We start from the raw sequence: 27,776 nt of genomic DNA, 5'->3' as shown, positions 1-27,776 counted from the left end.
ATGGCAGCACCTCCCAACAAGTTTCCATGGGACTATGATGTACCAAACGACGCGTTTTGGACTTCTCTGCCCTTTACTACAGGCCGTAATTTCCTCCAATGTTTTCAGAAATCAGAGATTGAAGCACTGTCATCACAATTCGACGCGTCTCTTTCCACCGACGATAAGCACAGATTACTACTCAGGATCGTGCAGGCGAAATTGGCAGAGGCACGAGAAGCTGCAAGCCAAAAGTCAAATCATCATGGCGGCAGCGGCAAATCCCCCTTGCTCCTCCACGAAATCAACTACGACGCATGGCAAAAGTTCATGCTGGCACAAGAGACCATGCAGCACAACCTAGGTCTCGTTGCCGACGAGGAAGCGACTTTGAAGGAAATGCTAGCGCACCCGCGGCCCGGCCAGGACAAGAACTGGTCGGCGCTCAACATGATGTCGCGGCTGCTCGAGCAACAAGGCCGGTACGCCGAGGCCGAGGGCGCTGCATTGGAGGTTCAACCGTGGATGGAAGCACACGCGCAAGTTGGACGGGGCAGTCCGCCGGCCATGGGCAACATGCGCATGATTTTGACGGCCGTTTGGAAGCAAGGCCGTTTTGATGATGCGAGGTCTATCTATAAGGAAATGCACCACTTGGTCGATGACATGGGGAATGGCAAGTTTGCGCAATATCAGGAAGAAGAGGCGGAGATGCTCGAGACGTTGATGACTGATTTGGAGAAATGGAAACTACAGCATCAATGACCTCATGGATCACAGATGTCCGTGTTTTGTTCTGCATGGCATTTATTGCCATTGTGCAGTGTGCTACTTTTAGAAAGAACCTCGTCTCGGGAGGGGAGCCAATTGATTAGCGCCCCAGCTAGGTGCTCTGTATAATACTCTAATGGAGTTCACAAAGACCCGCACCCATAGTGGACCGCGCAACAAGGAGATCGTCGACCGGCCAATGGTCAACCACAAGACCCAGAGCTGTCTGGGGTATAGAAAAGAGAAAACAATGACGCTGGATCACAGGGCCAGTCTGCCGTCAGCCCTACGAAACACTAAAGTTGACTGTTGCTTCTAGTGCAAAAGCTCAAGTGTGAGCCCAAGTACCGGGTTCAAAGTCAAATCGACACTACCATCTGACAAGCCGATTATTCGTCTTTCCTTTTCGAGTCTCGGCATTAACACTTGGTTTTCTCGGCAGAGAATGTTACCAACTCGGCAAAACAATTTTCACTTGTCGAATCTGGAGGTATAGGGCAATTCTGATAAGTGGGTAGGCTTATCTAATGTCTGAGGTTGTCTATAGGAATACTTGCCCTAGCGGCCGACTATAATACTCGAATCTGATATTACATCACAAATGTCCAAGACATCTGAGATCCGAAGCACCGGCTCACGCATTTATTCACAGCCTGTCAGATTCGATACTCTGTTCAGTAATAGATCACATCAGAAGATTACAATCCAAGGCCGCCTGTACGTTCGGCCGGAGAGTGCAAAGCACATTTTCGGACAAGTCTTACACCGGATTACTACTCGGCCTCGGGCCAAGAGCTGGCTGGTATCCACAACACCACATCCCCTCAAAGCCCTCTGTTACATACCACTACAACTTATACCCGGCCCGCCCGCCCCGTCCGCTTCGCTTCGCTTCCCACCTTCATGCCACCATCATGACGCCGTTGCAGTTCCTTACGTAAATCATCTACTCCTCTCTGCACAGTGATCAGATCGCCCGTACCAAACCCCTCTCTCCAGACAAGCAACCGAGAAAGGCGCGCCAAATAGCAAACGCTGACCCCCTCCCCCCACACGTACGATCTCCTTACAGAGCCATAGTATGACCCAGATCAGTGAGCCAAAGCCCTTCCTTGTTCTAAAAGATGTGGTCAGCCGGATATAAGTGCAATTGTCATGGTATCATGGTCTCAGACAGACAGTTGTAGGTGGTCGTCATGGCTTACAGCCCGTAGACTCCGGGGGGTTTTGTGTTTTGTATATAACATGAATTCTCCAGAATAGTTACGCATGACTCTTCTTTCCCCAATGCTCTCCTTGCGACCGAAAAATAAGTTCTTCTTCTAGGATTTTCTTTCACACGTTCTAATCATGTGTGGATTGTGTTGTGCTATTACTCTCAAACGTCCTTCTCAGGGTGGTCAAAGCAATGATGCAAATTCTAGACAAGAATTACATGACAATCTCCTAAAGGGATTGGATCTCATCAAACACCGGGGGCCAGATGCACAAGATGTGTGGATTAACCCAGGGTGTACTGTCGGTAAGCTTTTGAACCCGAAATGGTCGATTGATATACTACATATAAGGGAGGGAGAGGGGGGAAATAAAGACTTGGCCACTCATGATTGAATAATTCACCACAGGTCTGGGCCACTGCCGCCTCTCCATAGTCGATCTCTCCAAAGAAGGCGAGCAGCCCCTGCACGACGACGAGGGCCACCTTCACGCCGTGGTCATTGGCGAAATCTACGACAACGCCGCGCTGACGGAGCAGTGCGCCCGCGAGTTCGGGTACAAGTTTCACGGCCGCAGCGACTCGGAGCTGGTGCTGGCCCTGTACAAAAACTATGGCGCGCCGGCGTTTCTGGACCACCTGCGCGGCGAGTACGCGTTTGTCATTTACGATGACCGCTCCGGCGAGGTCGTGGCGGCCCGTGACCGGTTTGGCGTCAAGCCGCTCTTTTGGACCGTGGCCGGGGATAAGCTCTTGATTGCCGCCGAGGTCAAGGCTTTCCTCCCGCTGGGCTGGAAGCCCGAGTGGAATGTCGACGGCATTGTCCTAAACTCGTGCTATGTCGGGAGTGAAACCATTTTCAAAAATGTTCACAGAGTAGGTTTTGCCGAAAGAAGAAGAAAACGAAAAAAGAAGGAGCTTGCGTACCTCTGATCTCACTGTATCAACTAACGTTTATGAGTAGCTTCGGCCAGGACACTACCTCACCGCTTCTGCGGATGGTATCATCAAGACGCAAGAATATTGGGATTTGCAGTACCGTGACAAGGTACAATGACCTCTCCTGTAGCGAATGTCCGTAAACTGACTGGAATACAGACACATGTTGAAACCCGTTCAGTGGAGGAGATGGTGCAGGCAGTGCGAGAAAAGCTCATTGAGTCGATACGTGTACGATTGCGAGCCGATGTGCCCGTGGGTATCTACCTGTCTGGTGGTCTGGACTCGTCCACCGTCGCTGGCATCACCAAGTACCTCATTGAACAAAAGGGCGAAAGGATAGGATCGCAGGACATCAGCAAAAAGATTGCCTGTTTCACGATACAGTTTGACAAAGATTCGGGCTTCAACGAGTCTGGTACGTTGGTCTCTTTCATTCAATTCACCTGTCAGTGACGAGATACTGAGATGATTTGCTTTTGCCTTAGACATTGCTTTACGAACCGCCAATTTCCTCGGCGTCGACATGCACGTCAAGGACATGAACGAGGCCGAAATGGCCCGGCACTTTTCAGACGCCTGCTGGCACAATGAATTCCACAGCTGGGATCTGGGCACCGTGGGCAAGTACGCCCTGTCCGAGCTGCCGCGCCGCGAGGGCTTCAAGGTCATACTCAGCGGCGAGGGCGCCGACGAGCTCTTTGCCGGCTACCCCTGGTTCGTGTCCGAGTTCCTGCTCGAGCCCGACCCGTCCAGCCCGCACCTGGACCTGCAGCGAGACGACGCCCTGCGCGCGCGCCTCGGCGCCCAGGCCCGCCGCGACATTGAGAGCGTCTACCGCAAGGTCAGCGCGGGAGATGCAGACCAGAACGGGAGCGGCAGCACGGACGAGATTGCCCCCGAGCTCCGGCAGCGGCTCAATAATGTCCGCAACCCGTACTCGATGGTGACGCGGCTGGCGCCTCAGGAGATATTTACGCCGGCGCTGCAGGCCAAGTACGACAGCATGGACAAGCTGCGGCGCGTCGTGGACTCGTGGTCGCCGTCGGCGCAGCGCAGCATCATGGACAAGTGGCATCCCGTCCACACGGCCATGTACGCCTGGAGCAAGTCGCAGCTGCCCAACTTCATCCTGACGGTGCTCGGGGACCGGACGGAAATGGCGCACAGCATCGAAGGGCGGCCGCCGTTTCTGGACCACGAGCTCGCCGACCTCATGGGCGGGATCCCGCCGTCGCTCAAGATGCGCTACGGGCCAGAGCTCGGCCAGGGCCCCGAGGCCGGCGACAGCGCCTGGTGGAACAAGGACGAGCCGCAGGCCGCCGCGCAGTTTTGGGAGAAATGGATCCTCCGCGAGGCGGCCAAACCCTTCATCACCGAGGAGCTCTATCTGCGCCGCAAGCACCCGTACTCGGCGCCCATTACGTGGCCTCGGGACGGTCCCTTGCACAACCTGCTCAAGAAGCTGCTCACCGAAGAGAATGTCAGAAACATTGGCTTCCTCGATTGGCCCGAGGTGAAGAGGTCGTTGGAGACTGGATTTGGTGATGGCGCCAGTGTTGCGTCGACCAGGAAATCTCTGATTGCGGCCAGTCTCGTAACGCTGAGTCAAAGATTTGGGATTGCTACGGCTCGCCCGGAAAGAGGAGCCATGCTGTAGAAAGTTTGCGGGATGGCCGAAACTGCAAGTGTTGACTTTTGTGAAATTGTTTAACTAATCAGCGGATAGCTTGTATATCTCCAACTTTGAATGATGAGGCAATCACCGATTATCATGCCAAGACTATAACCGTAACCAGAAATTTGATAACTTCTTCTGTTGTCAACCTACACCACTCATCTTGCAAAGTCGAGTATATATCTCTCAACAGTACCAATTTCACCAAAAACATCAGACTCGGCTTGTATGCAAAATGTGTCAATGATCAAAATTATCCGCTACATAGTAATATAGCAAGAATGAGCAAGATGCTTATTCTTGTCGTATGCAATATCTCTGAGAAGGTGTGAAAAAAAGGTCTCTAAACGCCCAGCCATGTTGCCCCCCATATGTTCCTCCATGTTTCCAATTTGCTCACTTGCTCCAAAGAGCATGGGATTGACTTGAAAAGTCCAACCTGACCTGGAGTCATCTTCCAGGCACTGGGAGAAAAAAAAAAGATAAGAAATTAGAAAGAGAAAGAAAAGATCTTAAAATAAAAAAAAATGACTGGGTCATGTAAGGTATCAGTTGGCAAAGAGCCAAAAGGTCCAGCCATAGAAATGCAGGTAAGGCGAAAGGGAAAATGCCATCTCTTTGAGTTTTGCCAACCAACTCCTGTGTTTATCCCAGCCTCCAGACGATCCAGCGTATTTGCGAAACCATTTTTCTTGCCTGCCCTGACGGCATTTGAGTGAGATGAGATTCTTTTTTTGCAGTCAGTCCACTTTATCCCTTGTCCAAAATGAACCCGTCTCAAAAGCCTTTTTGTGCCTGTAACATGGCCGATGCAAATGCGAGATGCAAAAGGATCGGGCCAATCAAGTATTGCGCCAGGTGTGATGGAAATAAAATCTGGACATATTTTATGTCGAGTTACGCAGGCACCGTTTTTCCTCTTCGTTTTTTCTCTTTTACGAAATCGTGCCGTTGTCCTAGGAACAGGTCGTTTGCTTCATCATGCATGTCTCGTACACATTTGTTAACCGTCTTCTGACCAGTCGTCCAGCGGCCCTGCTGCGATTCAGAGCTGCTCCCATGTGCCGTCATCCGTCGTGGCGGCATGTCCGCGATCTCGTGTAGTGCAGCTCAGCGACCGCCAACGCTGTCCACGACGCGAGAAGTATCGTCCTTCTTGCCCGCACCCGCACCTGACGCCACACCAGCGTAGCTGTTGCCGTTGCCCCAAATGTTCATGGCTGAGCCAAGACCCGAGGTTCGCTTCCTGGCTCGCACAGTATTGTCTCCATCTTCATCCATGCTGAAGACGAATTCGCCGTCTTCCTCGCCTATAGGAGTCGTGTACCGCGCACTCGAGCTGATGGAACCGCTGCTGACGTGGCGCTCAGTCGTGCGTCCATTCGTTGGTCGGCCACCGATCGTCGGGCGCAAGTGTGGCGAGTCGCCCCCACTGCCATCGATACGGGTCCTCTGCAGCTGTTGAGTTAGAGCGCTGAGACCCTCCACGCTGCCCGATCTGCTTCCTCCATGCGGCCGCATGAGATCTTCGTTGAGCATCGAATTGCGAAGCGGGCTGCCGACATGACCGAAAGCGCCACTTGTAGCCAAGGCATGTCGCTTGGCGTCGTCGTCATCTCGCTGCCCTCGTTGGAAGAGAGGACCCCAGCGACTGGGACTTGCCGCCATTGGGCTTCCAAACTTTGAAGGCACTTCGGCGCTGGGCGTACCGGTGCCGCTCATTCCCAGGATGCCGTTCGTAACTCTGTGACCGTTTGCATCTTCATCGGCAGCCCGAGAGCCACGTCTGGCTTTCTCGGCAGGTGTGAGCAGATCTTTGAGGTTATCGGGCACATAATCCTCCTCGAGGAAGGGGAACTCGGCATCCCAGTCACGGTCAATCCCGCCGACAATGGCACGAGGGGCACTGCTGCTCAACAGCTTGGGCTTAGCATAGCGGCTGGAGTGCATCTGGCGTCTTCCAAAGTATTCATCCGTAGGTTGCGTTGGTGGCGATGATGCGGTTACCGTGTTGACCAGGTCACTGCTGCCAAAAGCAGACCGATGCAATGATTTGAGAGCCTCGGAAGCCCCTGTGTCCTTGGCACCAATCAATGAGGGCGACGGAGATTCGAGCCCAAAGGCGGACGGCACAGAAGATGGCCATGGGCCGCCGGGGTAACGTGCAGCGTTGGAGATGCCGTTGGAGTCGAACGAAGCTGGCAGCGGGGCATCGAGCACGGACAGACCCTTGGCGGTGATTGGCGACAAGCCCAAGCCAAGACGAGTGGGATCCTCCTCGCGGGGCGAACCATATTGCGAGCCCGTGTGTGAGTAAGTCGTGTCGATCGTGGGGAGGCCATTCTCCATGCTGGGCTGGCGATCGAGTTGATGAAGCTTGTCGCTCGGGGACATTGGGTAGCCGTAGGTACCGTATGGTTGGCTCGCATCAGCCTTCATGAATGAGTTCGTCAGGGCGCTGCTCGAGGTGTTGTAAGTTGCGCCGGCGTTTCCGCGGGGGCCGGGGTAGGGACTTTGACCGATAGTGATGCCATTCTTTCCATAGTTGATTCGACGTCCATCGGCGAGCATGTGTATGTTGGCACACTTGGGGCCAAACTTGCAGTTGCCCTGAAGTGAAGAGGGAATTGTCAGCATGAATACATGAATAGATGTTTGGTGCAGGCTCGCCGCCACGTAATCTGCGGCGGTTGCGCGCAACAAGCAGTCACAGTGCGTGACTCTGCTCCCAATCCCACCTCCAGCAGACCAAACTCACCTTTGCGAAATATTTGCAGACGGTCTCGGCGGCGGAACCGAGATCATGACTAAAGGGGCAGGCATTGCCTGCCTGACAGGCGCCCTGTCGGAAGAATTTGCAGGGCACATGCGAAGTGTCTGCAAGGGAAGCGCATCATGTTAGTAAGACGGGAACTTCTTTTTGGGGGCACAAGGAACGATCGGAAGAGAGGAGGAATCGGGGGCTAGATGTTGGATGCATCTATCTCGTCTAGCTTCGTGCGACAGAAGGAACAGGACGGTCACGACTGATTGCGCCCGACCTGCCGCGGCTCCAATATACGATGGATGCAATATAGCATAAGAAGAAAGAAGGAAAAAATAATCACATACTCGGAGGACTTCGAGGCCCGTCAAATCTTTGTGCAGCCGACATGGGCCCCATTGTGCCGGCAGAGGAGGGAGGAATGTTGAGACTCCCAGATCTCACGTGCCGGAATTCAGACATGATGGTCGGAAACCTGGGAGTGAACAAAACTGCAAAGCAGTTGGAGTTGGCGAAGGAGGGGAGATGATTTTTTTTTTTCCCTGTCAAAATTGGAAATTTTGGTTTCAGACGGGAAGAGGAGGGGGGAAGGGATTCCGGGTCGAGTTTATCGTGGATATTATCGCAAAGGTAAAAAGGTGGCGGACGGTGGAGGAGACGGAAAGGCGGTTGATAATAATGAGGGGCAATTACGAACGGCGGAGCAAAAGAGAGAGAGAGGGAGAGTCGAGTAGTGAGTGAGGGACAATAGACCGGGGGGTCAATTGGTTGGTCAGATTGGTTCTGGGCTCTGGCTGCTCCCTCTTGGGACTGACCGGGATGGTTATCGATTTGACGGAACCGATTGATTGATTGATTGATTTTTGGCTTGAACGAATGAATGGGAAACTGATGACTGGGCCTCCTTCTCTCTGTCTCCTCTTCTCTCTCGATGAGCGAGCCCAAAGCCGAGCCTAGTTTTGAATGATATGAGCTTGGACGCCCGCTTTCGGTCGGCTCGAAATCACACTGGGGTCCTTATCAGCCGCTGTAACCTCGATAACCTGGCGAGTCTGGGCCGCGATGACGAGGTGGGCTCGGTGGGATGGGGTCGGATGCTCTGGGATGGGATGGATGCAACGCGATGCGATGGGGATGGAGCCCAGCAGCGTCGTCCTGCCTGTCAACCTGCTGTCCTGTCTGTTGGTCTGTACTATGTAGGTAACACTTTAGCCCCGCGCGTCGAGAAGTACCGTATTAGGCTGTGTGTGTCTATGTGTCTGATGCTGCACGGTGAACCATGTACTCGAGAAATATATTTCTGTGTGATATTAGTGGCTTGCGACAATAATGACAGAAACAGAAAAAAAGAAGTTTGACAATATACGAAAAAAGGTGGTGTCTGTAGAGAAACAAATCTCATATCATAAAAAGAAGAAGAAAAGAACAGCGCCCATTGCACGTTTATTGAGCTTGGTTCGCCGTCAAGGATATGTGTGTATACTTACATTGTACTTGTGTGTGGGGGGAAAGGACGGGGGTTCGGTATCAAAGGCAGATATGCCAGACACACGGATCAGGTCGAATAAGTAGATACTTGGTCCAACTAGTAGTCACGTCACAAATGTTGTACCCATCAGTTCACCAGTGGTTGCAATATCTGGATCGTTTCAGTGCTGAACAGGTAGCCGACAAAACTGCTGCAGGAGAAATCGAAAGTAAAGAGGTAAGAGGATAGCTTTCGTCCTGGAAAACCAACCGAGTTCGAACGAGTTGGTAGATCGATAAAAGATGGAAAGATAGAGATACCTGGTAACAGGCATGAAGGAATGAGCACATATCAAGTCATCAATCGTCCGTCTTTGCCAATGCAGTAGTCCCATGTGCGGCGATCCACCTTACAGAGGCTGCGTGCGCACTTGTCTGTGCTACCTGCTCGAACTCTTTTTCACCTAGAAAAACAGGGGACCTCGTGTGGTGCCTCACTCACTCATGCAGTACCGGTCTGTATCTCAGCGGTCAGTCAGTCAGTCAACCGACCCGCTGGAATTTTTTTAAACTCTGGTGACAGGACAGGGCGGTGGGGTGGAATTTGTGCAGGATGCAACAAGTAAAAGAGGCGAATCAAGACAACGGCGGCGAGACGGACGGGAACGATTTCTTGTCAAGATGGGTCTAAGCTCAAGGTAGAACAAGATCCAACCCGCCCAGATGATCAAATCAGCGACTGCAGACGGGGCCGCGATACGGGAGGGGAGAAGGGTCCAGCTGCAAGCACAGGACTGGATCGGGTGTTGAGACTGGCATGAAGATCCGACCGACTCATGGGACGAATAGTCGGTAACTCCACCCACAGCGAGCAGTCAAGGCAACCACGAAAAGAGGAGAGGATGGAGAGGGGTGATGGGGGTTGCGTTTCGAGGAGTTACGACTACGTTTCGACGCGATGGACGGAGACGCAACCTAATCTAACCTCTAAATGAAATTCCGTTCCAGGCGGTTCGTAAGTTGTCCAGTAGGTAGGTAGGTCCTGTCAATAGGTACTGGTGACGGAGGAAGAGAAAGTGTGTGTGTGTGTGTATGTGTGTGTTGTAAGAGGCATGTATAGGACTCCACTTTCCGCCGCTCGCCTTGCCCAGGTTTCCCCGATTTGCTTAACCTGAATGGTTGTATTTTCAGTGTCGATTGTTCAATGTTGTTTTCTGGGACCCCGTGCTAATGCAGGCGCGGGCGGAAAAGTAGCCCAGGCGGATGGGAAGGTTTGGACTAGATATTGTCAAAGACAGGGCTTGCATGCGACCACAAGTAAATCTGGAATACGGTAAATGTCTTTCTTGATTCTCGATTGAGACGGAGGCGTACTTGTCGAATTTATACTCGTGCGCAGATTCTCATGGCTTCCTATTCAATTTAGGTATTCAACTCGGTGAAAGCTTGTGTTGTTAGTCCCCGCCTGTGCTTATGAGGAAGATTCGCTTGGAGGACCAGGAGCCGCTAGTCGGGAAAAGGATTGGACCTCACAGTCGTGGACCGAGAGGACAAGCATTCAGCCACATTCGAGTAATCATAAAGGTGTATATCATCATATTTCTAGGTAAGCAAGCACATATGCTTGACACGAATGCAGGGCACTCGGTGGCTCGCGGCATAAACTTGGCAAGATTTGTCAGTTTGCCGGCCGCCTGGGTTCGAGGCTTGAGTCATCAGTCTCAAGCTTTCTCAGTGAGATCGATCCGTCCTTGGACGACAGATAAACTTGAAGACTACATTACACAGATGAATACGGTTGCTGAGTACCCATGTAGATAGGTATGGTACCTATGGCATTCACGAGCAAGTGCATACAATTGTAATTGATGGAGAACGACCACGGGAACCAAAGTACAACAAACGGTATCAAATCATAAACGATGGTATGTACGCAGGAACTTTTTTTTTTTTTTTCGGTTTCTTCCCTTCTAGGAAAGCTTTCCACTGATGATGGGACGTGTACGGAATACCTATGGCCCATTCCGCTCCCTTCACCAATCTACCAACCTGCCGCGCCCCAACATAAACTTGTAGGATATGGAGTCACAGTCACAACTCTGCTCACAATGAAGCATCTACATACCCGCTGCACGGCAACTTTGGCATTTTGAACAGTGGTTCTCTACAACTGAGACACGCATCCCGTCATCCCCAGAAAGCGGTCCAAGTTCAGCCTTTTCCGTCCGCGTTTATCGCAACCACCTGAGAATGCGATGAAACGTCTTATCAAGTCACTGGTTACACACAGAACTGCTCTAGACTGCATGTGAACATTACCAGCGGGCCGATCTGGGAACAGTGGAACATGTCGGTCTTTTCCTCGTAGACAACCATTGGTCAATGTACCTGACAGTTGCAGGCCCCAGAGAAGGATCAAGCACTGCGAATCGAAACCACGGGACCCAAGGATCCGGCAAAGTAATTCCAGTTTAAAGAGAGAAAGAAAAAACCCAAGCTGCACCCACTTTGGGAAAGAGACGTCATATGTGCATGCGCTTCAATGCTTTCCGGCCGAAGGCAAAGTCTCGCGATCATGCCAACCTTCCAACGCTATATGATGACCTACCTGCCTGCCCCTGTGCCTGAAGGGTGGTTGGTTATCCATAAGCAGAAAAGCAGGCAAAAGTAGCGTGGGCAGATGGACGGACACATGAGCATGATTATCAGTTCAGTCTGACCCCCAAGCCGACAGTGCCGTAGGAAAAAGGTCAATATGCGGTTTTGCTGACGAGCTAAAAAGGGTAATAGTGCTTCCCTATTCAGCCCAATCCGCTTTGATCGTGCGCCACACGATTGTTCTCGATCGACCTGTCAAGTTCCTTGGATGAGCTGAGGTCCCAGAGGTTACTGGAGACTGGTTGTTTTTGTTGTTATAGCTAAACCCAGCTGAATTTTGGGGTACAGTTTAGTGGGGGGTCCAGGGACCAGGGAGAATGGCCTAACCTAGATCTGTAACACAACACACCTGGACACACCAATATGGATGAATACATCCTACCTACCGTACCTCTCAACCCGCTGACCCTTATAGCTAGGCGACCGGTGTTGCCCTTAGAAGTTTCTCTCGGAATTTGAAAGTGCCTTTTCTTTCACAAAATGATCCGTATCAGCGCCGCTCACTTGGCGATGGAAAGGACATATTGCTCCAACGTGGGCAGGATGTCAGACCATGCATGTTCTAGGCGCCCATCGTAGCGTAGGTACATTCCTACTCTGTACATGGACGAGGTGGTGGATCTAACCCCCCCTCCCCAAAAAAAAAAAAAAAAAAAAACTGCAGGGTTTCGTCCAAATGCAGAAAGCTCACGGCCAACTTTATGGTGAAAATGCGACAGGATCGATCCCTTCCGCAGCCGTTGATAAACATGTGAGTTGCACGTTACACCGACGCGCTGCATTTGAACGCTCCGCCAAGGTCAAATGGTATTCTTCTAAATGATCCCTTTCATTTTCCGTAAATGTCAGAAATTATGGCGCCGTTCGTAGTAACCCAGCGACCACTGTTTGAATTGCGATGGCAGCAGCAACAAACAAGAAGCAGGAAGAGGCACATATTTACTGTCTAAGCTGGTACTTTGCAGACTTGTAAGGATTCTGTAAAGTCGAACCTCAGGTCAAATGTCATGGTCAGATTTTATGGCGTTGCGGAATTCTCGCTAGTCTGAGCATTCTGGGCCTACCTTTGAAATCAGCACCTGGGTTGTCTCTCAACACGGCTTACGCTTTTGCGTTCACATCACGTATGAACAATGTCCACCTGCAACCTTCGAAATTGGGCTCGAGGTTGGATGCACTCATCCTTGGTTCGAGTAAGCTTACCGCACGAACGGACAATTCTCCAAGTCACCTCTTCTTGGCAGTTCTCATTGACATACTACACTTCTCCGCTACCATCCGTCGCTGTATACTCGACAGAATTGAACGACCCACGACCATCTTTGTCAGTAGGAGTGCCAACAACAAAATTTCCCCCAAACGAAATCTGGAACTTGTAGTTTATTGATTTGCTCGCCACTGCCAATATAGGCGCGCGTCCTCCAAGACATTATGCACCCCAAAGATGGCAGCAGTGCCTCGGTCAGCTAGCTATTCTGTGCGGTAATGTAGGCAGATTGCCCTGCCCGCTGCAGACTAAATGTTTTAGCCTCTCGTCTCTTTCTCCACAAACAGCTGTTTTGGGATGTCGTTGCATGGACTTAACCACTCCAAAACTCGTTTTCAGAGGTCCCTGTGAGACAACACTAGCCCAATTCACACAACATGGACGGCGATGCAGATTACTAAACACGGGGGGAAATCGTTACACGTCCATGATGGAGGGGGTTTTTGGCAAGACAAGGCACCGTTGTGGGCTGTTGTGAGCTGAAGCCCTGTAGACGTGCCGCGCGCCTTGCTCTTCTCATTGATCAAATGCTTGGACATGGCTCCCATGACTATATTACCATCTTGAGGTCGACATTTCCACCGTCCCGTCTCCGCCAATCTCTTTTGAGGAGGAGGAGGGAAATAGCCCCTTTGGTACGGCTTTGTGCTATTTGCGAGGCTGAAGAGGGATGAGAGGAAGGCTCATCGTTGCACGGGACGGATGTAACCTGCCTAAATCCAAGAGCAAGTAGTGAGTAACACGAGGCTACCGTTGGTGTTGGTGTTTCGAAGCCTAGTTGATATATTGTCAGTTTCTGCCCATGTACTAATGCCTTGCTCATTCTTGAAATCCCCCTCCCAAAAGTGTCATGACCAAGCCCGACATTGATAGCAAGAAATTTGGGGTGATACTTGTGCATCGTATTATAGTCACCTGAGCCTCCGGATACATTTTGGGTGTGGCACCAAGGCAGGTAAGCTCCAAGGCATCTGCCACCCCACACCGACAGACCAGACACCCTTCTTCCAACAACAACAATAATAATGCAGATTCTTTATTTGCCTAGCAGTTTGCCTGTACATCTCAAATCTTCAGTACATGCGCAAACGCTCATGCCCCTTTGGAGCACAATTTCTTTCTGAGACTTTTTGACTCGGGGCGCTTCTCGCGTTTATGCAGTGCAGAGGAATGTAGTAAAATGCTTCGCTCTGGGGGTTTCAACATGCATGGCAGTTTTGATATAGCGCAACGGTCATGTCCTTGGGTTTTAAGCTTGATTTGATCTCCTCCAAGTCTCAGTCCCAACCACCTCGTTATCACAATAGCCGCGGGTTCGACAGGGATTCCCGGATCGCCAGAAGGGTCCCCCAGTACGATCGGCCAACTACCGAGAAACATGACAAGGGAGAAGAATGAGAAAATCCGACCACACTTTGACTCTTGACTCGGGTTCTCCTTCATTCAGCTGTTTTACGGGCTGCTCAAAACGTAATGCGTACATACTGATAAGTCCATCCTGGTGGGCGCAATATCTTTCTCCCCAATGTGGTTATTTCTGGTCACGCTGTCCTGAAGATCCCGCCATTTTCTTTGTTCACAAAGGCGCACCTTGACCGGTCGCCCGCTAACGCGCACCAGGGATGCCCGAGCTGGTCGCCAGGCACTGACCAACCTAGTGGAAACATAATGATTGTGAAAAACGGTGTAGATTTCAAAATACTTTTCGTCCCTCGGTTTTGCGCCTGGGCCTGTTTCGCAGAGGAACGCCTCGTATCCGCAAAGAAGATGTACCCGTTCCATATCTACAGTGGCAAAAGTCCAACAGCCCTCACCCACAAGGCGGACATATCAACAGTCTAAAACCCCACCACGACGAATCAGATCCTGGATTCCTCGACTATGTCAAGAACGCCCATCGCCCTACGGATGTGTCCCGTGCAGGTAAATCAGTAGTAGTTTGCATATAACATGTTCTTGGCATACATCCGCATCTGCATGGCCAGGGGTGGAAGGATGCCACATGGTCTTTCAACATTACTACCATCGCCTTCGGCGACAGATACCGCAGCCCTCAACCTCCATCAATATTTCAGCATCCACGTGGGTTTGAGTATTGTCTTGATATCATTGTGTCTCAAACAAATCTGCACAACGGACATGGTTTGGCTCGAACCACTCTTGAAATACGGGTTCGAGGAGGATAAGGGGATTTTCCACATCTCTTTCAAGCTAACAGCCTCATGTATGAGCTGTTCCTTTATACTTGATCTGCCGTATCCATTTGACAAATGTACATTTTCAACAAGTATTTCTCAACTCAGCCACATATCTACATTGTCAGCGGTGTGGGAACCAATACAACCCGATACACCTTTGGCGAATCATGGTTCTTGTTGGACACTACGTACCTACACCACCACCACCACCACCATTAATTCCACGACTCCACACCACCACGACTATCTCACACACACCTCTCCTCTCCGCAACTCCCATGGTCCTTAGAACAAACCCCTGCTATTAACCATACAAGCCATAATCAAGGGGGCGCGTAACCTCCGGCAGGCTAACCGTACGACTTCTGCTTTGCATTCGTAACTGTACGACATTTACGTCATTATTTGTATCTTGTGATCTCTATGCCTACCCTTCTTTTTCTGATTTTCAAACATTCTGGTGTTTCGCCGCATTCTTATTTGCATAGCCAAATAGATCCACAAACAAAGGAGCTGCTGGCTTGCTCTCATGAAGTTGCTGAGATCTTAGTGCCTTCTCATCAGCTGTGCTAGTCTACCAAAGTATGCGTAAATTTGGACAGCATTTTCTCTGCACGAATATCTCTACTGGAGATGGTCATCCTATGTGTCTACAGGAGATACTTTCTTATACATGGGTAGTTATCGTGGCCGTTTTACCTGGTGAAGTTTGCCACGCAGCATCGTTGACTGCAATATTGTACCAACCTTCTTGGTAAGCGTGGTGGTAAGGTAGAGCCTCGAAGTCAGGACGTGAACAGGAAACTTGAACGAAAAGAGAAAGAAACTGGATTACGTCTTGTTTACGAATCTCTGCCAGGCAGTCCACCCCATGACCAGGAAATCTGAGACCGGCCATCCAAAGAGTCCCAGATGTCAACATGTCGAATGTGGATTCTTGACTCACTTGGTCATACCTCTAGCATCCGCCACATGGAATCTTGATTTTCTTTTGGTCAAATACCTCCATATCCAATCATGCCAACAAGGTCGCAACCTTGGCTTTCTGGTAGCAAGTCGTATTTCACACAAGATGGATTTCTGCACTTGGCTCCGGGCCAAAAGGTCCTCGAAAATCAAATCGGGACTTTGTATATACAGGTACTGGGAAGATGTATAGATTTGTCCCCCATGATCATTTAATCCCACGCGTCCCGCCGCTTCACAGCCACGGCATATGCAGGGAAAAAAAAAAAAAAAAAAAAGAACACTACAAGCAGGTTTGTTACTTTCGGAAATTATCTTCTCCAGTACAGTGCTTCAACGATTGTAGTAGACTTCTTTACAATTTAAACAATGTCAAAGAACCCCGTACTCGGTAAAGTACAAGGCGAGATGAAACGACTGCCTCGATAAGATTACTCGATTGCCCAAAAGCGAGAAGACATGGTAAATAACTATCAACGCACCAAAGAGGTAATCCCATCGATAGGTCACTTTACGGTGAGAGCGTGAAAGAAATGTCAAGAATGCAAGACAACTGAGTCAAAACAGCCATCTTCCAAATACTTCATCTATCTCATACAATGACCTACATCCGAGCCCACCCCCCGGAGACCTGTGGCACACTCTTTTTTCTCCAGATCACTCGGGCAAATGTGAGATCCGATTCGCACGTACTTGGCCGACGGGGGGAAAAGTGACCTGGATGACTGGAACCAATCGTAGTTCTTGATCACGCGCTACTTTTTCTTTTCTTCTTTGACATGTCCATGATTTGTCCAACAGTCAACACGCTAGAAACCTTCTTTGCAGCAAGATCAGCTAAAGAGTTTTGCTGTAGGATTTGCTTTTTCTTCCCTCTTGGTGGTCCAGTTGAGTGGAATCGCCAGAACTGGACAGGGGTTTCTCGGAGCTGGGACGCAACAACACTAGAGATTCGCTCCCTTTTCGAGGTCGGCGAGCAATCATGTACAGTCTGAGCTTCAAAGAATTTCACATGTCAATGAGGTTTGTGTTGTCCTTGTGCCCGGTTCCTGACTGTGTTCTCGGTGTGGTCGTGTCGTGGTGCAATGTCGTGCAGTGAATTTTCTGCAACTCCATGACGAGGCCAGACGTACTTGGAAAGTCGACATATTTTATCGCGGTGCCCATAGGAAATGCGTAATGCTGTTTGAGTAAATGTTGGCGAGGTTGATATGGCGCGGATACTGCTGCTGTCGAAGACACCCTGACTGTCATTCAGCCCCAATGACAAGACCCAAATCCGCATATCAGGTATCTTCATCAGTAAATCATATAAGATGACTTTGAATCTCATTTTGGGTCTGGCTGATATGATGTATGATTGCGATGCAAGCTGGTCAACGCAATACAGTGGTAACTCTCGTCGTATTCATGTCTGACCATATCTAAGATGATCCTCGTATGCTTGGTTAATATTCCTCTACGTATTTGATGACTTGGAATATAGTATCTGGATACTGCATTTGCAATTCAACGACATTCGTGTACCATGATTGCGGTGAATCCAAGCTATTGTAACTGCGGTTTCAACAGTGATTACGGATCCTCATTGAAGCCTCAAAGATCATATGTACATCTCAGGCTCGAAATAGAATTATTTTCGCAAGTTTCCAAGTTTGCATTTGCCAAGAACATGGGAATCTGTCGAATGTGGCTCTTATCATTGCTCAAGGATCGCAACTGTAGGCTTCGGGCATCAGCGCCGAGATGGCGCATGGTCTTTCCGTGGCTTGATTCACGTCTTCTGTCTTTGCCAGCATTGAGATATCAATGTAATCAGCAATTGGCTTTAATTCCTTGCTGCTTCAGACGTCACTTTCATAGTCTTGTGGCGTTTGGAAAGCACTGTATGCACTACCTTGTAGTAAGGTCCATGTGCAAAAATTGCCAGTACATGGTCGGCGGGTCATGTCTGAACCAGTTTTTCCTTGTCAAACCCTACCAAAGACTTGGCCATGAATGACCAGATTCGATCCTCGTGTGAAATTAATTGACTCCTCTATATCCCATACGCCAATCCTTCCCATTCATAACCCATGTGAAGCCTTTGCGGCCGGATATCTCCCACCCACTCACTTGTCGTCGTCATGGAAACCTTATACCTTGGTCTCCCGATTCATTACGTGCCACATCTCCATTCCCTTTAGTCCCGGCAGATTCCTCAGCAGCGGGATATTTTTGGCAAAATCCTCAGTCTGGCGGTACGCATGGTGGGCCTCGACACTGTCCCAGCCGAGCACCAAGACGAGGGCCCGGCACTTTTCACCCTTGAACTCGACGTCCTCGAGGGCAAAGCCGTGGGCGTGCTCGCCGCTGGCACCCTTGGGATTGATCTGGTCGATAAACTGCTGCACGTCGGCCAAGATCTCTTGCTGCTGGACCGAGGTGATGCTGAGGGGGAAATAGGCGTGCACCACCTCGGCGACCTTGGAGCGCCCGCGCCCGTCCAGGTTGTCGAGGACCGTGGGCGGGTGCGGGTGAAAGGGCACGTGGTAGATGCTCAAGGGCCCGTCGACCAGATGCCGCACCACCTCGAGAAAGGGCCCGTAGTATTCCTTTTCCATAAAGGCCTTGTGGTCGGAAAGGGCCCGCCAGTCAATGAATATGGCGCCCTTGAGCGGATCCTCGTGCCTCCTCGCGTAGCGCACGCGCGTCACGCCCGACTGCTGGGCAATGGTTCTGGTGAGCCTGTGGGCGGCATCGTCAAAGTTGAGGTCCTTTTTGGGATTGAACTGCACAATCTCCGTGACGGCTGACATGATGGTAGGCGACGCGGGCAGCGGGGCGCGCGTTCTTTTGCTGCTCGATTGATTCTTGGTTATCAAGCCTTGGTTGTTATCTGACGGGATATGTGGGTCGTCGGGGCGAAGGAATGGAAGAGAGAAAGTGAGACGGCCAACCACGAGACAGCGGAATCAGGGTATCATGTATTTGACGACTGGACTACTTATCAAGAAATCTATCCAGTCAAAAGACTAATCACAGTTTATATAATCTTTCTTGTGATTATTAAAAGGGGTGAGTTCGTAACCTGGCACGGGACGACCGATGCTGCAGCTGAGGATGATCACACAAGGTTGGGTGGGAATGTGGGAATGAAAGTGCCCCGCTTCCAGCTACGAAATATTTATTCCCTGCCCATAAATCTTCAGAGGGGGAAAAGAAAGACAAAAAATGCCACCACCTACGGTGCGCAGTAGGTAATTAGTTGACAGTTTTTCTTATGATCCTTAATGTACAAACATAACGTGCGGAACGCTTGCTACTCTAGCGTTTCCGCATCTCGGCGTTCGCACAGGTCATTGACGAGAGAGCATCTTGATTCTTGATCATATCGGAAATGCATCTCACGTAAACATTATGCCAATGAAATACAACCATTACCAACACAATTACAGATTACACACGAGGGTAACGTAAGAACGGGAATGGGAAATCGAAATTGAATTGGATACCAGCATCGCCATGCAAATCTCCAGACCCACTATCGAAGGTTTGGCGCTTGCGAGATATCCTGGGAGTGCTTGAATCAGGTCGGTAGCTGTAGCTTTGACGGATCAAAGAATATGACCTGGACAGTGATATCATCCCTCGAGTTCCGAGCAAAAGGCGGCTCGGCCACCAGATTTGCCTCGACCATTTCTACATAGTTACCGCCCAGCGCGTTTCTTAACAGATGAACGGCTGCATTGTTGGCGTCCTGGAAACTCTCTCGGTCTCTACTGAATCGAAAACCAGGCTTATCCCAACCATACTTGTCCAAGCTGAACGGCCCTCTGGAATCCTCCACAACGGCCCGGGAACTCGATTTAGTATCTCGGCCGAGAGGCACTTGCTGTGCCATTTCGCGCGAGTTGAGCCACCCGCCAATGAGATCTACAGCCTGCTCCGTCGAGACTCGATCCCAGAACCCATCACTCGCCATGATCAGAAATGATGGTCTCTTGCGGTCCAGCTGGGTCGTGGTCACGACCGGCTCAGCTGACAGGTAAGGCGGAGTCTTGACCTCGTACTTGGCTGGTGAGAGCGGGTTGAATCCCAATTCAAATTTGGTTTTAATTTCGCTCTGAAAATCCAGATCCCATTTCCATCTTCCGTCGCCAAAGCCGCGCGAGACCATGAGGCCCAGGACGCGCCCACCTTTGACAATGCCGCTCTCGCCCGGGTGTTCGGCATTGATCCGTGCAATCTCGTCGTCGTTGCTTCCGGTCTGGTCCACGGACAGAGACGTTGCGTTCGTTCCACTTGCCGTCTGCGTCCTGCTGGCCGAGGACAGCCCTGGAATCTCCCACGCAAGCCACCCTCAGCGTCCAGGCCCTGGGATCCACGAGGCTCAAGAGGGCACAGGACCCAGTGTAGGCCGGCATGATTTTTGCTATCTGCTCATGATATGGAACACCCGCGCGGACGGCCTCGACGGCGCCCTTGACAATATCGTCGTCCAGGGCGACGAAAGCCTTGCTGACAGTTTCGCTCACGGCCCTGTCGTCGGCGCTGTCCAAGTCCAGGGAACTGAGTGCGTCCTGGACAGCGGGAAGCAACCGCTTCGTCAACAAGGCCGCCGTCTGCGAACCCGCGTGGCCGTCGAATACGGCCCAGGCATACCATGGGCCTTGCAAGACGCTACCCTCTGAAGCGCTCAGTTCTCCGTGTACATAGCGATCTTCGCAAGGACTACTAGCTTCTAATCTCGTGACGTGGTAGGATGCCACTGAGTTAGCATCGTCGGTGTAGACGCTGCTTTCCGTATTAAGCTGTGTAGTGATTGGATCTTTGGGCGCTTTTGGAGAGGGGTCTTCTTCCTTGACTCCCGTCGTTATTGATGAAGATCGGTAAGATTTGTACTGGTCGCTCAGCAAGGCGCCAAGGGCAATAAAAAGAAACGAATAAGCCCACGAGGCTTTCGGCTTGATGGGCGAGCTACCACTAGCAGAACTGCTGTAAGGCCTCAAAGCCGTCTTGGTCCCCGCTCTTGCAGACACAAGGACCCGAAGACTGTGTCGGGAAACTGGCGATACTCCACTATATGGTGATTTGATGCCTATCGTGCCTTGAAATCGTGGCGTAATCCTACTCATGTGTGTTCTCTGCATCTTGTGCCCCGACTAATTGCGCGGCTGGACTTTAGACGATATTGAACACACGACAAGAGAAAGGACGACTGTTTCTATTGTCAGAGCTGATAGTTTATGACTTTTCAGAAATAAGGTCAAAATCCACAAAAGAACGGGTATACGTATTCAAAAAGATGAGGGGACGTGAACTCCAACATTGCTTTTTTATACAGCGTTTGACGCACAACATGTTTGGGGTTGCCAGATTCAGTAATAGGGAACTTTTCATAGCGCCGTTATCCCTGTGGCGGGGATCAACCTTGCTGTAGCCTGGCAGCCCCGCAATGGGTTTTAGACGGCTCGGCAGGCTCTAGGCCACCCACTCGTCCAGTATCAAAACGATGACTGATCCTGTCAGGGAATCTCTACATACTATAAAATATTACAGTCCTGTCGGTGCACTGGTTGAACATACTGTGCCGATTCCTAACCTTACTGGTTCCGTTTACCTCTAAAGAAGCCAGATAGCTTACCCATCATTTGCCCGAGTCCACCCTTTTCACTTCCCTCTACCAGGCCACCTTGAATCCATCCTGGAAGCTTCTTTTTGATCCTATCGGTGCTGAAGCGGCGATCGACAAGAACAATGGCTGCGTAATCTCCCCTGTGTCGAATGGCTCTGCCAATACTTTGGTTCACTGCGCGCATGCACGCGTTTTCGTAAAAATCTCTCGCCGCCTGTTTCGCCACGAGTGTCGCTTCAGTCTTGGATATCGGCGAACTGCCCGAGACCAACCGGTTGGTGGTTGTGGTCTCAATGTACTCGATCCTCGCTTTCCAGTCTGGCGAGTTGATGTTGGGGTAGGGAAGTCCGACAATGACAACGCAGCGGCCGAGGCGGTCAGAAAAGTTGATGCCCTCGCTCATCTTTCCGCCGACGACGCTCAGGAGGAGAGCCCCTTTGCCGTTGCCTTTGGCCCCAGGCTTGGACGGGTCGCCTAGGATGGCTTCACTGTGCTGTGCGAGGACCTCATCGCTGGAGCCACCCTTGCTTTCTCTAAACAGTGCCTTTTTGGCTTGAAGTCTTGCCCATATCGATTGCTGCTTGGTAGATCCAGTTCCTGGGGGCAAGTCGCTCCAGGCTGAAACCACCTCATCCAGATATCCATAGCTGGGGAAAAATACAACCATGCCATCTGGAACGACGGTGCACATGTTGAGAATGGACATGCCAAGTTCGTGGATCACGGTCTTGTCGCTGCGTTTCTGGAAGCTGAATTCGAACTCCACGCCCGGCTGGGTGCCGCCGAGTGTCCAAACGCACAAGTTTGAGCTGGGGATAACGTGACCACAACTGAGCGTGGTGATCTTGGACGACGGCAAGTCTGGAAACAAATGTGCCGTATAGTCATCAAAGGGCGACATGGTTCCTCCTGCCAGGATGACAGCGCGAGCGCTAGACGCAATCGAAGAAAAAGCATATGTGGGTGACAATAAAAGATACGAAAGCTTGATATCTGGCTGCAGTGCGTTGGACTTTGGTGATTTGTGGTAAAAGATGCGTCCTTCGGAGCCTAGATTTGTCAAGGATACTAGAAAAGAGAGAAGACTGTGCAAGACGGGCGTCGAAGATCCAGCTCGTGTGCTCTGATCGCCTTGTTCCTCGATGTGAGTAGCGTATCCCTCAATCTTGTAGGCAAGCTTGGACTCTTGGATATACAGGATGAGTTGGTACAAATTGATTTGGTCTATGCCCTTTGTCTGCAGCAGAGCATTCGAATCAACGATACCTTGGTCGTTCTGGGTCGTGGTCAGCAATGGTTATGTGCGTGTTGATGGTATGTACTAACCTTGAATCGCAATGCCCCATCGAGCCATTCGCTGAGACCGTCAATGACCCTAGCCACCTGAGCAACCATGACTCTATTCTCGCCTTTGAGCTTTTTGCCAAATCTCTTTACGTAGACGCCAAGCATCTGTCGTCCCCGCTTGAGCTCGCCGAGACTAATCTCGGAAGCATAGACATTGGCGACTGCGTCCATGATGTTGTGGGCTTCGTCAACAATAACCACATTACCTTCCAGATTGATGCCGAGTGCATCTCTGGCAGTCTTTTGCAAGAGTAGTGGGTATGGCAGAGTGATTATCTCAGCACCTGGAACAGCTGTTCTGGATGCATAATAGGGGCATATTGACAGTTCCTTGCCCAAACCGTACAAATCCTCAATATCAGGCAATGTCGCCAATGCATTATCTCGGAATTGATGCGTTTGGCCAAGATTATCTGCTCCCGGGACATATTGACATTTAGAGCCGGATTTTGATTGTTGAAGCTCGCTACATTTGTCGTTGATTGCGGCTAGTGTTCCAAGTTTCGATACAGATGGGTTGATACATAAACGCTGCCTCGAGGATAGCGGAAGGAGCTTGACAACTTCAGCATCTGACTTGCTACCACCAAGCAGTAGGTCTGCTGGAACCGAGGACGGAAATTTTGGTCTGCGCAGTTCCGATATGAATTGGGTAAGTTGCGAATGTGTTCGCGAAGTATAGTAAATCTGCGGTTGTCAGCTTATATCTGCATTTTCTGGGACAATGACACAAACCTTGATGGGTTCGTCGATTTGATCGTCGTCGTCCTCCTTTTTGAGCGATCCCATCCCGAGCTTTTCCATAAGATTACGCGTTTCTTTGCTAAAACTTGAGGTTTCGCTCGGCTGTTGCGCCTCTTGTTCATTCCTCTCGTCAAGCAGCCATTCGTCTTCTTCCGAGGCGCCCGATGGATCAGACTTGGGACCTGGATCATCGACTCGTCTCCTCTTGCTGCCTCGCCCCTCCATCAGCTTTTCTTTGGCACGGATGCGCTGCAGTTTCGCCTCGCGCTCTTCCCAACGCCGAACCACCTCTTCCCGTTTCCTCTTGAGCATCTGCTCAATAATCCAATCGGGCTCATCTTGAAACGCGTCCGCTGCGTCTTTCACAGAGGCCTCGAATGTGTCCTTTTTGTGATTGCGCAGCCATGTCAAAGCGGCGCATATAAGAGAAAGTGATTTGCCCTAGACTAGTTGTCAATAATGTGCACAAACCAAGCCCGTCTGGACATGTCAAACCTACTGTGCCTGTTGGACTCTCCAGAATACCAATTTGACCGTCTCCTTGCTCAAGAACACGATAGACAGCCTTCATGAATTGCTCTTGTACATCATACGGAGTATATGGATGGTGGAAGTCAATGTCCTGAACGCCAACAGTAATGTCCTCAACTCGTGACGCCGACATCTTGGCTATTGCTTACTCAAAGACACTAGTAGTGCATGGCCAATAGAGGTGTTTTGAAGAAAGTGGATGACATGCAGCGGCACTGAGGTGTGGTTCAAGTGGGTTGCCGCAGTATAACCTTGCTCTTACTGGATGATCGTGAAATGTGCCTGCGGGCTAGAACAGTCGAAACAAAAGGATCCGCAATCAGATTTGTCGACTCAAAAAGTTGCAAAAGTGTTGACATGCGCGGGAACCAATCAGTGTTTACTGCCCAACAGCTTCGCGATTTGAGCCTTTGGTACTGGAGGATGCAAGGAGTTTATGTCCATTTCTTTCCACGTGACAGCCAAGCTCAATGTTTTGCATGCCGATGGAGTAGAGAATATAAGAAACATCGACGGTGGGTTGGGACAGAGAGAACCTTGTCGCCTGGTCACAAGAATCGAAAATACTGAGGAGAGATGTTCCGCCTTGTTAAGGGATCTCAATGCTTATGCAATCATTATTTAAGTAATTCAAAACTGCATCTTTGCGAGGTAATGATTAATGAATCAAACATGTTGCATGTATTTCTTTGTGCCCATGCAAGAAGTCAACAGCGTGCTCCTGGATTACCTCACTTCAGTTTTGCGTGATCCAAACATGGCAAGTGAATTCGAACTGTTAAAGGCGTTTGATAGGCGGGCGCAGTGGAGACCTCTTGCATGTGGCTGATGCTCTGGTTGGTCCAAGCTCAATTGCCCTCCAGCCACGGCACAATTTTGCTAGGGCTGCAAAACCCTTCTCAAGCAGCGGTGGAGATCGGGCTTAGCTCCATCACACTCTGGAACTTTTCACTCTCAGCAAAAGAAGCCCTTCGCCAGACGGAGTAGCGAAAACACCATACTAACCATCCAGGCTACCATCAACCGTCAAGATGCCTACCAGACTGTCGAAGACCAGAAAGCAGTAAGTGTTCAATCCGAGTGCTCTATGCGACTTCCAAAACTTTGTCAACGGGCTCCCTCGATTATCGCTTGCGCCGCGCCGTGTCGACTACGAAGCTGAAGAAATTTTTCAACGGGACTGTGAGCTGGGAACGGCAAGAGTGGTGCAAAAGTCGACATGATGCAAGAGGAGGCACATTCACGACAACATTGCAACCTCGGTGTTGTACGAGATTGAAGGACTTGCCGAAGGAGAAATTCTCTGCCTAAACCAATGGACCACAAAGTTATCGCCAAGAACAGCAGACGAGCGCTCGATCGATTGGGACCCAGCGACAAAAGTTTTGCACAAGGAGCAACCTCTATCGCCGCACATATGGCTAACATTTCTTCCTAGCCGTGGCCACGTCTCGGCCGGTAAGGGTCGTATCGGCAAGCACCGCAAGCATCCCGGTGGTCGTGGTATGGCCGGTGGTCAGCACCACCACCGTACCAACATCGACAAGTACCACCCTGGTTACTTCGGTAAGGTTGGTATGCGATACTTCCACAAGCAACAGAACCACTTCTGGAAGCCCATCGTCAACCTGGACAAGGTACGTAAACTGGTTGAATTAGCCAACAAGAGAACCCATTTGGCTAACAGCATTCCCCAGCTGTGGTCGCTTGTCCCCGCCGAGACCCGTGAGGCCTACCTCTCTGGCGAGAAGAAGGAGACCGTCCCCGTCATCGACCTCCTTCCCCTCGGTTACTCCAAGGTCCTCGGAAAGGGCCGTCTCCCCGAAGTTCCCCTGGTCGTTCGTGCCCGCTGGGTCAGCAAGCTCGCCGAGAAGAAGATCACCGAGGCTGGTGGTGTCGTTGAGCTCGTCGCATAAGTTTATCGTTTTGTGAGGGATGGACATGGGAAAAACCGGAATACCTTGACAACGAACTTGGGGCAGGTTGTACTCAAGTCTCCTGCCAACACCACGCGGCAGGTAGCGCAAGGTTCTTAGGCTCAAGGCTTCTTTCTCGAGCATTGCATGGCATGAACGGTTATATGAAAGGGAGTTCCGATGAATAAAACTGCTTTTCACCCACTCATTGTGGTTCATGTGCCTCTATCAAGTGCGCGTGGCAATGCTTTGGCAATGTCTGGACTGAGTTATAGCCTAGTGCTACCAGGTTGCTATGAGGCCGGTGAGAGTACCTCTGGGCTGAGCAATTGTCCCGTGGCTAAATGCTACAGAGTGCAGAAGGCATCGATTGTCATAGGGGATCGAGATATCTTGCTTGGACTGACACTGTCGTCATCGTCAAGCCAACTCATTTCAATATACATCTAAGCCTTCTCCCAAACCTCTTTCAAGCGTACAAAAATTCGACGGCCAAGGTGTACATGTGGTCCCGTGTATGAATCTCCTTGTGGTGATACCAGCCGCTACATGAAATATGGAGTCAGTGCTCGGAAGCCATTAGCTCAATTCTCATATATCCTGCACCGGTTGCCGTTCGGCAAATACAACTAATGTGGAACAAATTCGTGCCTCCTCCCGCTTCCTCTCATGCCGCAATAAGCTGTCTTTTAGATGATCACACCTTGAGCGCAGTTGGAAGCGTCTTGGTTTTCTGTCTTGGACGTTTACCAAGTGAAGATTTATGACTTATTATGTGGCGTCAGGTATTTTCTTATGTTACGTTGAGGTACGCATCTTCGCATCCCAGCTGTCAGATGGCCTGAACTCTGGCTTGAGAGTTTGCGAGCTGTGCACTTTGCATACTTTGGATCGTGCCGAAAGTAGAGCCATGTTCATATACACCAAATTCATGGTTGACAGCACATTTGCTGGTGATAGACTACTGCCTAATTCCTGCAGCCATTGGGAGGTGGAGGGACCAAGGAAAAAAAAAAAAAAAAAAAAAAAGGAACGGTCCCGCAGAGAGAACCAGATGCAACGAACCAGTATCACAGCTTGCCGACGTACGTCTACGGAAGATAAATTCATAAGAACCACCAAGAAGACGAGGAGTATAACTAGTGGTCAAGGCACAGAGGTACTCTGATAGCGGGGCCTATTCAGACACAACAAGCTCACATACCATACCCGTCTCAGTCAATGTTGGTTTGTTCCGATATGACGTAGCCTTGAAAAGTCGAAGATAATATAGTATTGCAGTTTTATCTCGAGACACAAAATACATGATAATCGCTTTCGTATCAGAATGTGCTTAGACCCAGTCACGGACTGCTGAGGAAGCCGAAAATTATAGTCATATGTCGAGGTTGCATGTGACAAAATCACGATCCAAAATGCAGAGCGTACCTAACGGTAGGGTCAGGTAGGCATTGAATAGTAAGGCACAGTGCACTCTGACTGCGTCTGGTTCGTTGCGTTCCCCAGCAATCACAGGGATATTTAGCGCCTCACCCCCAAAAGCCCCATTTTGGTGGAACTCAGTGGTCATCGCCCGCTTTACCCGCCCTCCAAGCGGTCCACGTTCACCAGACAAGCGTCGCGTCATTCGCCCGTTCGACAACCCGATAAGGTCAGTCATCCGGGTGTGAGACTTATCGATAACGCTGCCATCCATCGCAAGTAGGTAGGTACGGCGA

The 27,776-nt window shown here is 50.5% G+C and overlaps 7 protein-coding genes across 7 annotated transcripts; 3 read left to right on the top strand and 4 right to left on the bottom strand.

Moving 5' to 3' along the window:
- Nucleotides 1-744, top strand: PFICI_03963 (uncharacterized protein; the record flags this gene model as incomplete). Its single annotated transcript, XM_007832544.1, has 1 exon — nt 1-744. One exon carries the CDS (start codon nt 1-3, stop codon nt 742-744), a length of 744 nt encoding a protein of 247 aa, XP_007830735.1.
- Nucleotides 745-2,100: 1,356 nt separating this feature from the next.
- On the top strand, nt 2,101-4,565 carry PFICI_03962 (uncharacterized protein; the record flags this gene model as incomplete). Its single annotated transcript, XM_007832543.1, has 5 exons — nt 2,101-2,272; nt 2,376-2,842; nt 2,931-3,014; nt 3,065-3,323; nt 3,394-4,565. The coding sequence occupies 5 exons, from the start codon at nt 2,101-2,103 to the stop codon at nt 4,563-4,565; spliced, it is 2,154 nt and encodes a 717-aa protein (XP_007830734.1).
- A 1,128-nt stretch (nt 4,566-5,693) lies between these two features.
- PFICI_03961 (uncharacterized protein) lies at nt 5,694-7,220 on the bottom strand (the record flags this gene model as incomplete). Its single annotated transcript, XM_007832542.1, has 1 exon — nt 5,694-7,220. One exon carries the CDS (start codon nt 7,218-7,220, stop codon nt 5,694-5,696), a length of 1,527 nt encoding a protein of 508 aa, XP_007830733.1.
- A 10,818-nt stretch (nt 7,221-18,038) lies between these two features.
- PFICI_03960 (uncharacterized protein) lies at nt 18,039-18,701 on the bottom strand (the record flags this gene model as incomplete). Its single annotated transcript, XM_007832541.1, has 1 exon — nt 18,039-18,701. One exon carries the CDS (start codon nt 18,699-18,701, stop codon nt 18,039-18,041), a length of 663 nt encoding a protein of 220 aa, XP_007830732.1.
- Nucleotides 18,702-19,471: 770 nt separating this feature from the next.
- On the bottom strand, nt 19,472-21,035 carry PFICI_03959 (uncharacterized protein; the record flags this gene model as incomplete). Its single annotated transcript, XM_007832540.1, has 2 exons — nt 19,472-20,220; nt 20,288-21,035. 2 exons carry the CDS (start codon nt 21,033-21,035, stop codon nt 19,472-19,474), a joined length of 1,497 nt encoding a protein of 498 aa, XP_007830731.1.
- Nucleotides 21,036-21,488: 453 nt separating this feature from the next.
- PFICI_03958 (uncharacterized protein) lies at nt 21,489-24,275 on the bottom strand (the record flags this gene model as incomplete). Its single annotated transcript, XM_007832539.1, has 4 exons — nt 21,489-22,796; nt 22,847-23,554; nt 23,603-24,052; nt 24,111-24,275. The coding sequence occupies 4 exons, from the start codon at nt 24,273-24,275 to the stop codon at nt 21,489-21,491; spliced, it is 2,631 nt and encodes an 876-aa protein (XP_007830730.1).
- Nucleotides 24,276-25,173: 898 nt separating this feature from the next.
- PFICI_03957 (60S ribosomal protein L27a) lies at nt 25,174-26,058 on the top strand (the record flags this gene model as incomplete). Its single annotated transcript, XM_007832538.1, has 3 exons — nt 25,174-25,205; nt 25,581-25,779; nt 25,840-26,058. 3 exons carry the CDS (start codon nt 25,174-25,176, stop codon nt 26,056-26,058), a joined length of 450 nt encoding a protein of 149 aa, XP_007830729.1.
- Nucleotides 26,059-27,776: the final 1,718 nt, after the last annotated feature.

Source organism: Pestalotiopsis fici (genome assembly GCF_000516985.1).
Source record: "Pestalotiopsis fici W106-1 unplaced genomic scaffold PFICI_Scf_2, whole genome shotgun sequence".
Taxonomy (NCBI): domain Eukaryota; kingdom Fungi; phylum Ascomycota; class Sordariomycetes; order Amphisphaeriales; family Sporocadaceae; genus Pestalotiopsis; species Pestalotiopsis fici.
The sequence above is the reverse complement of the archived record's forward strand: the minus strand, read 5'-3'. Positions and strand labels throughout refer to the sequence as shown.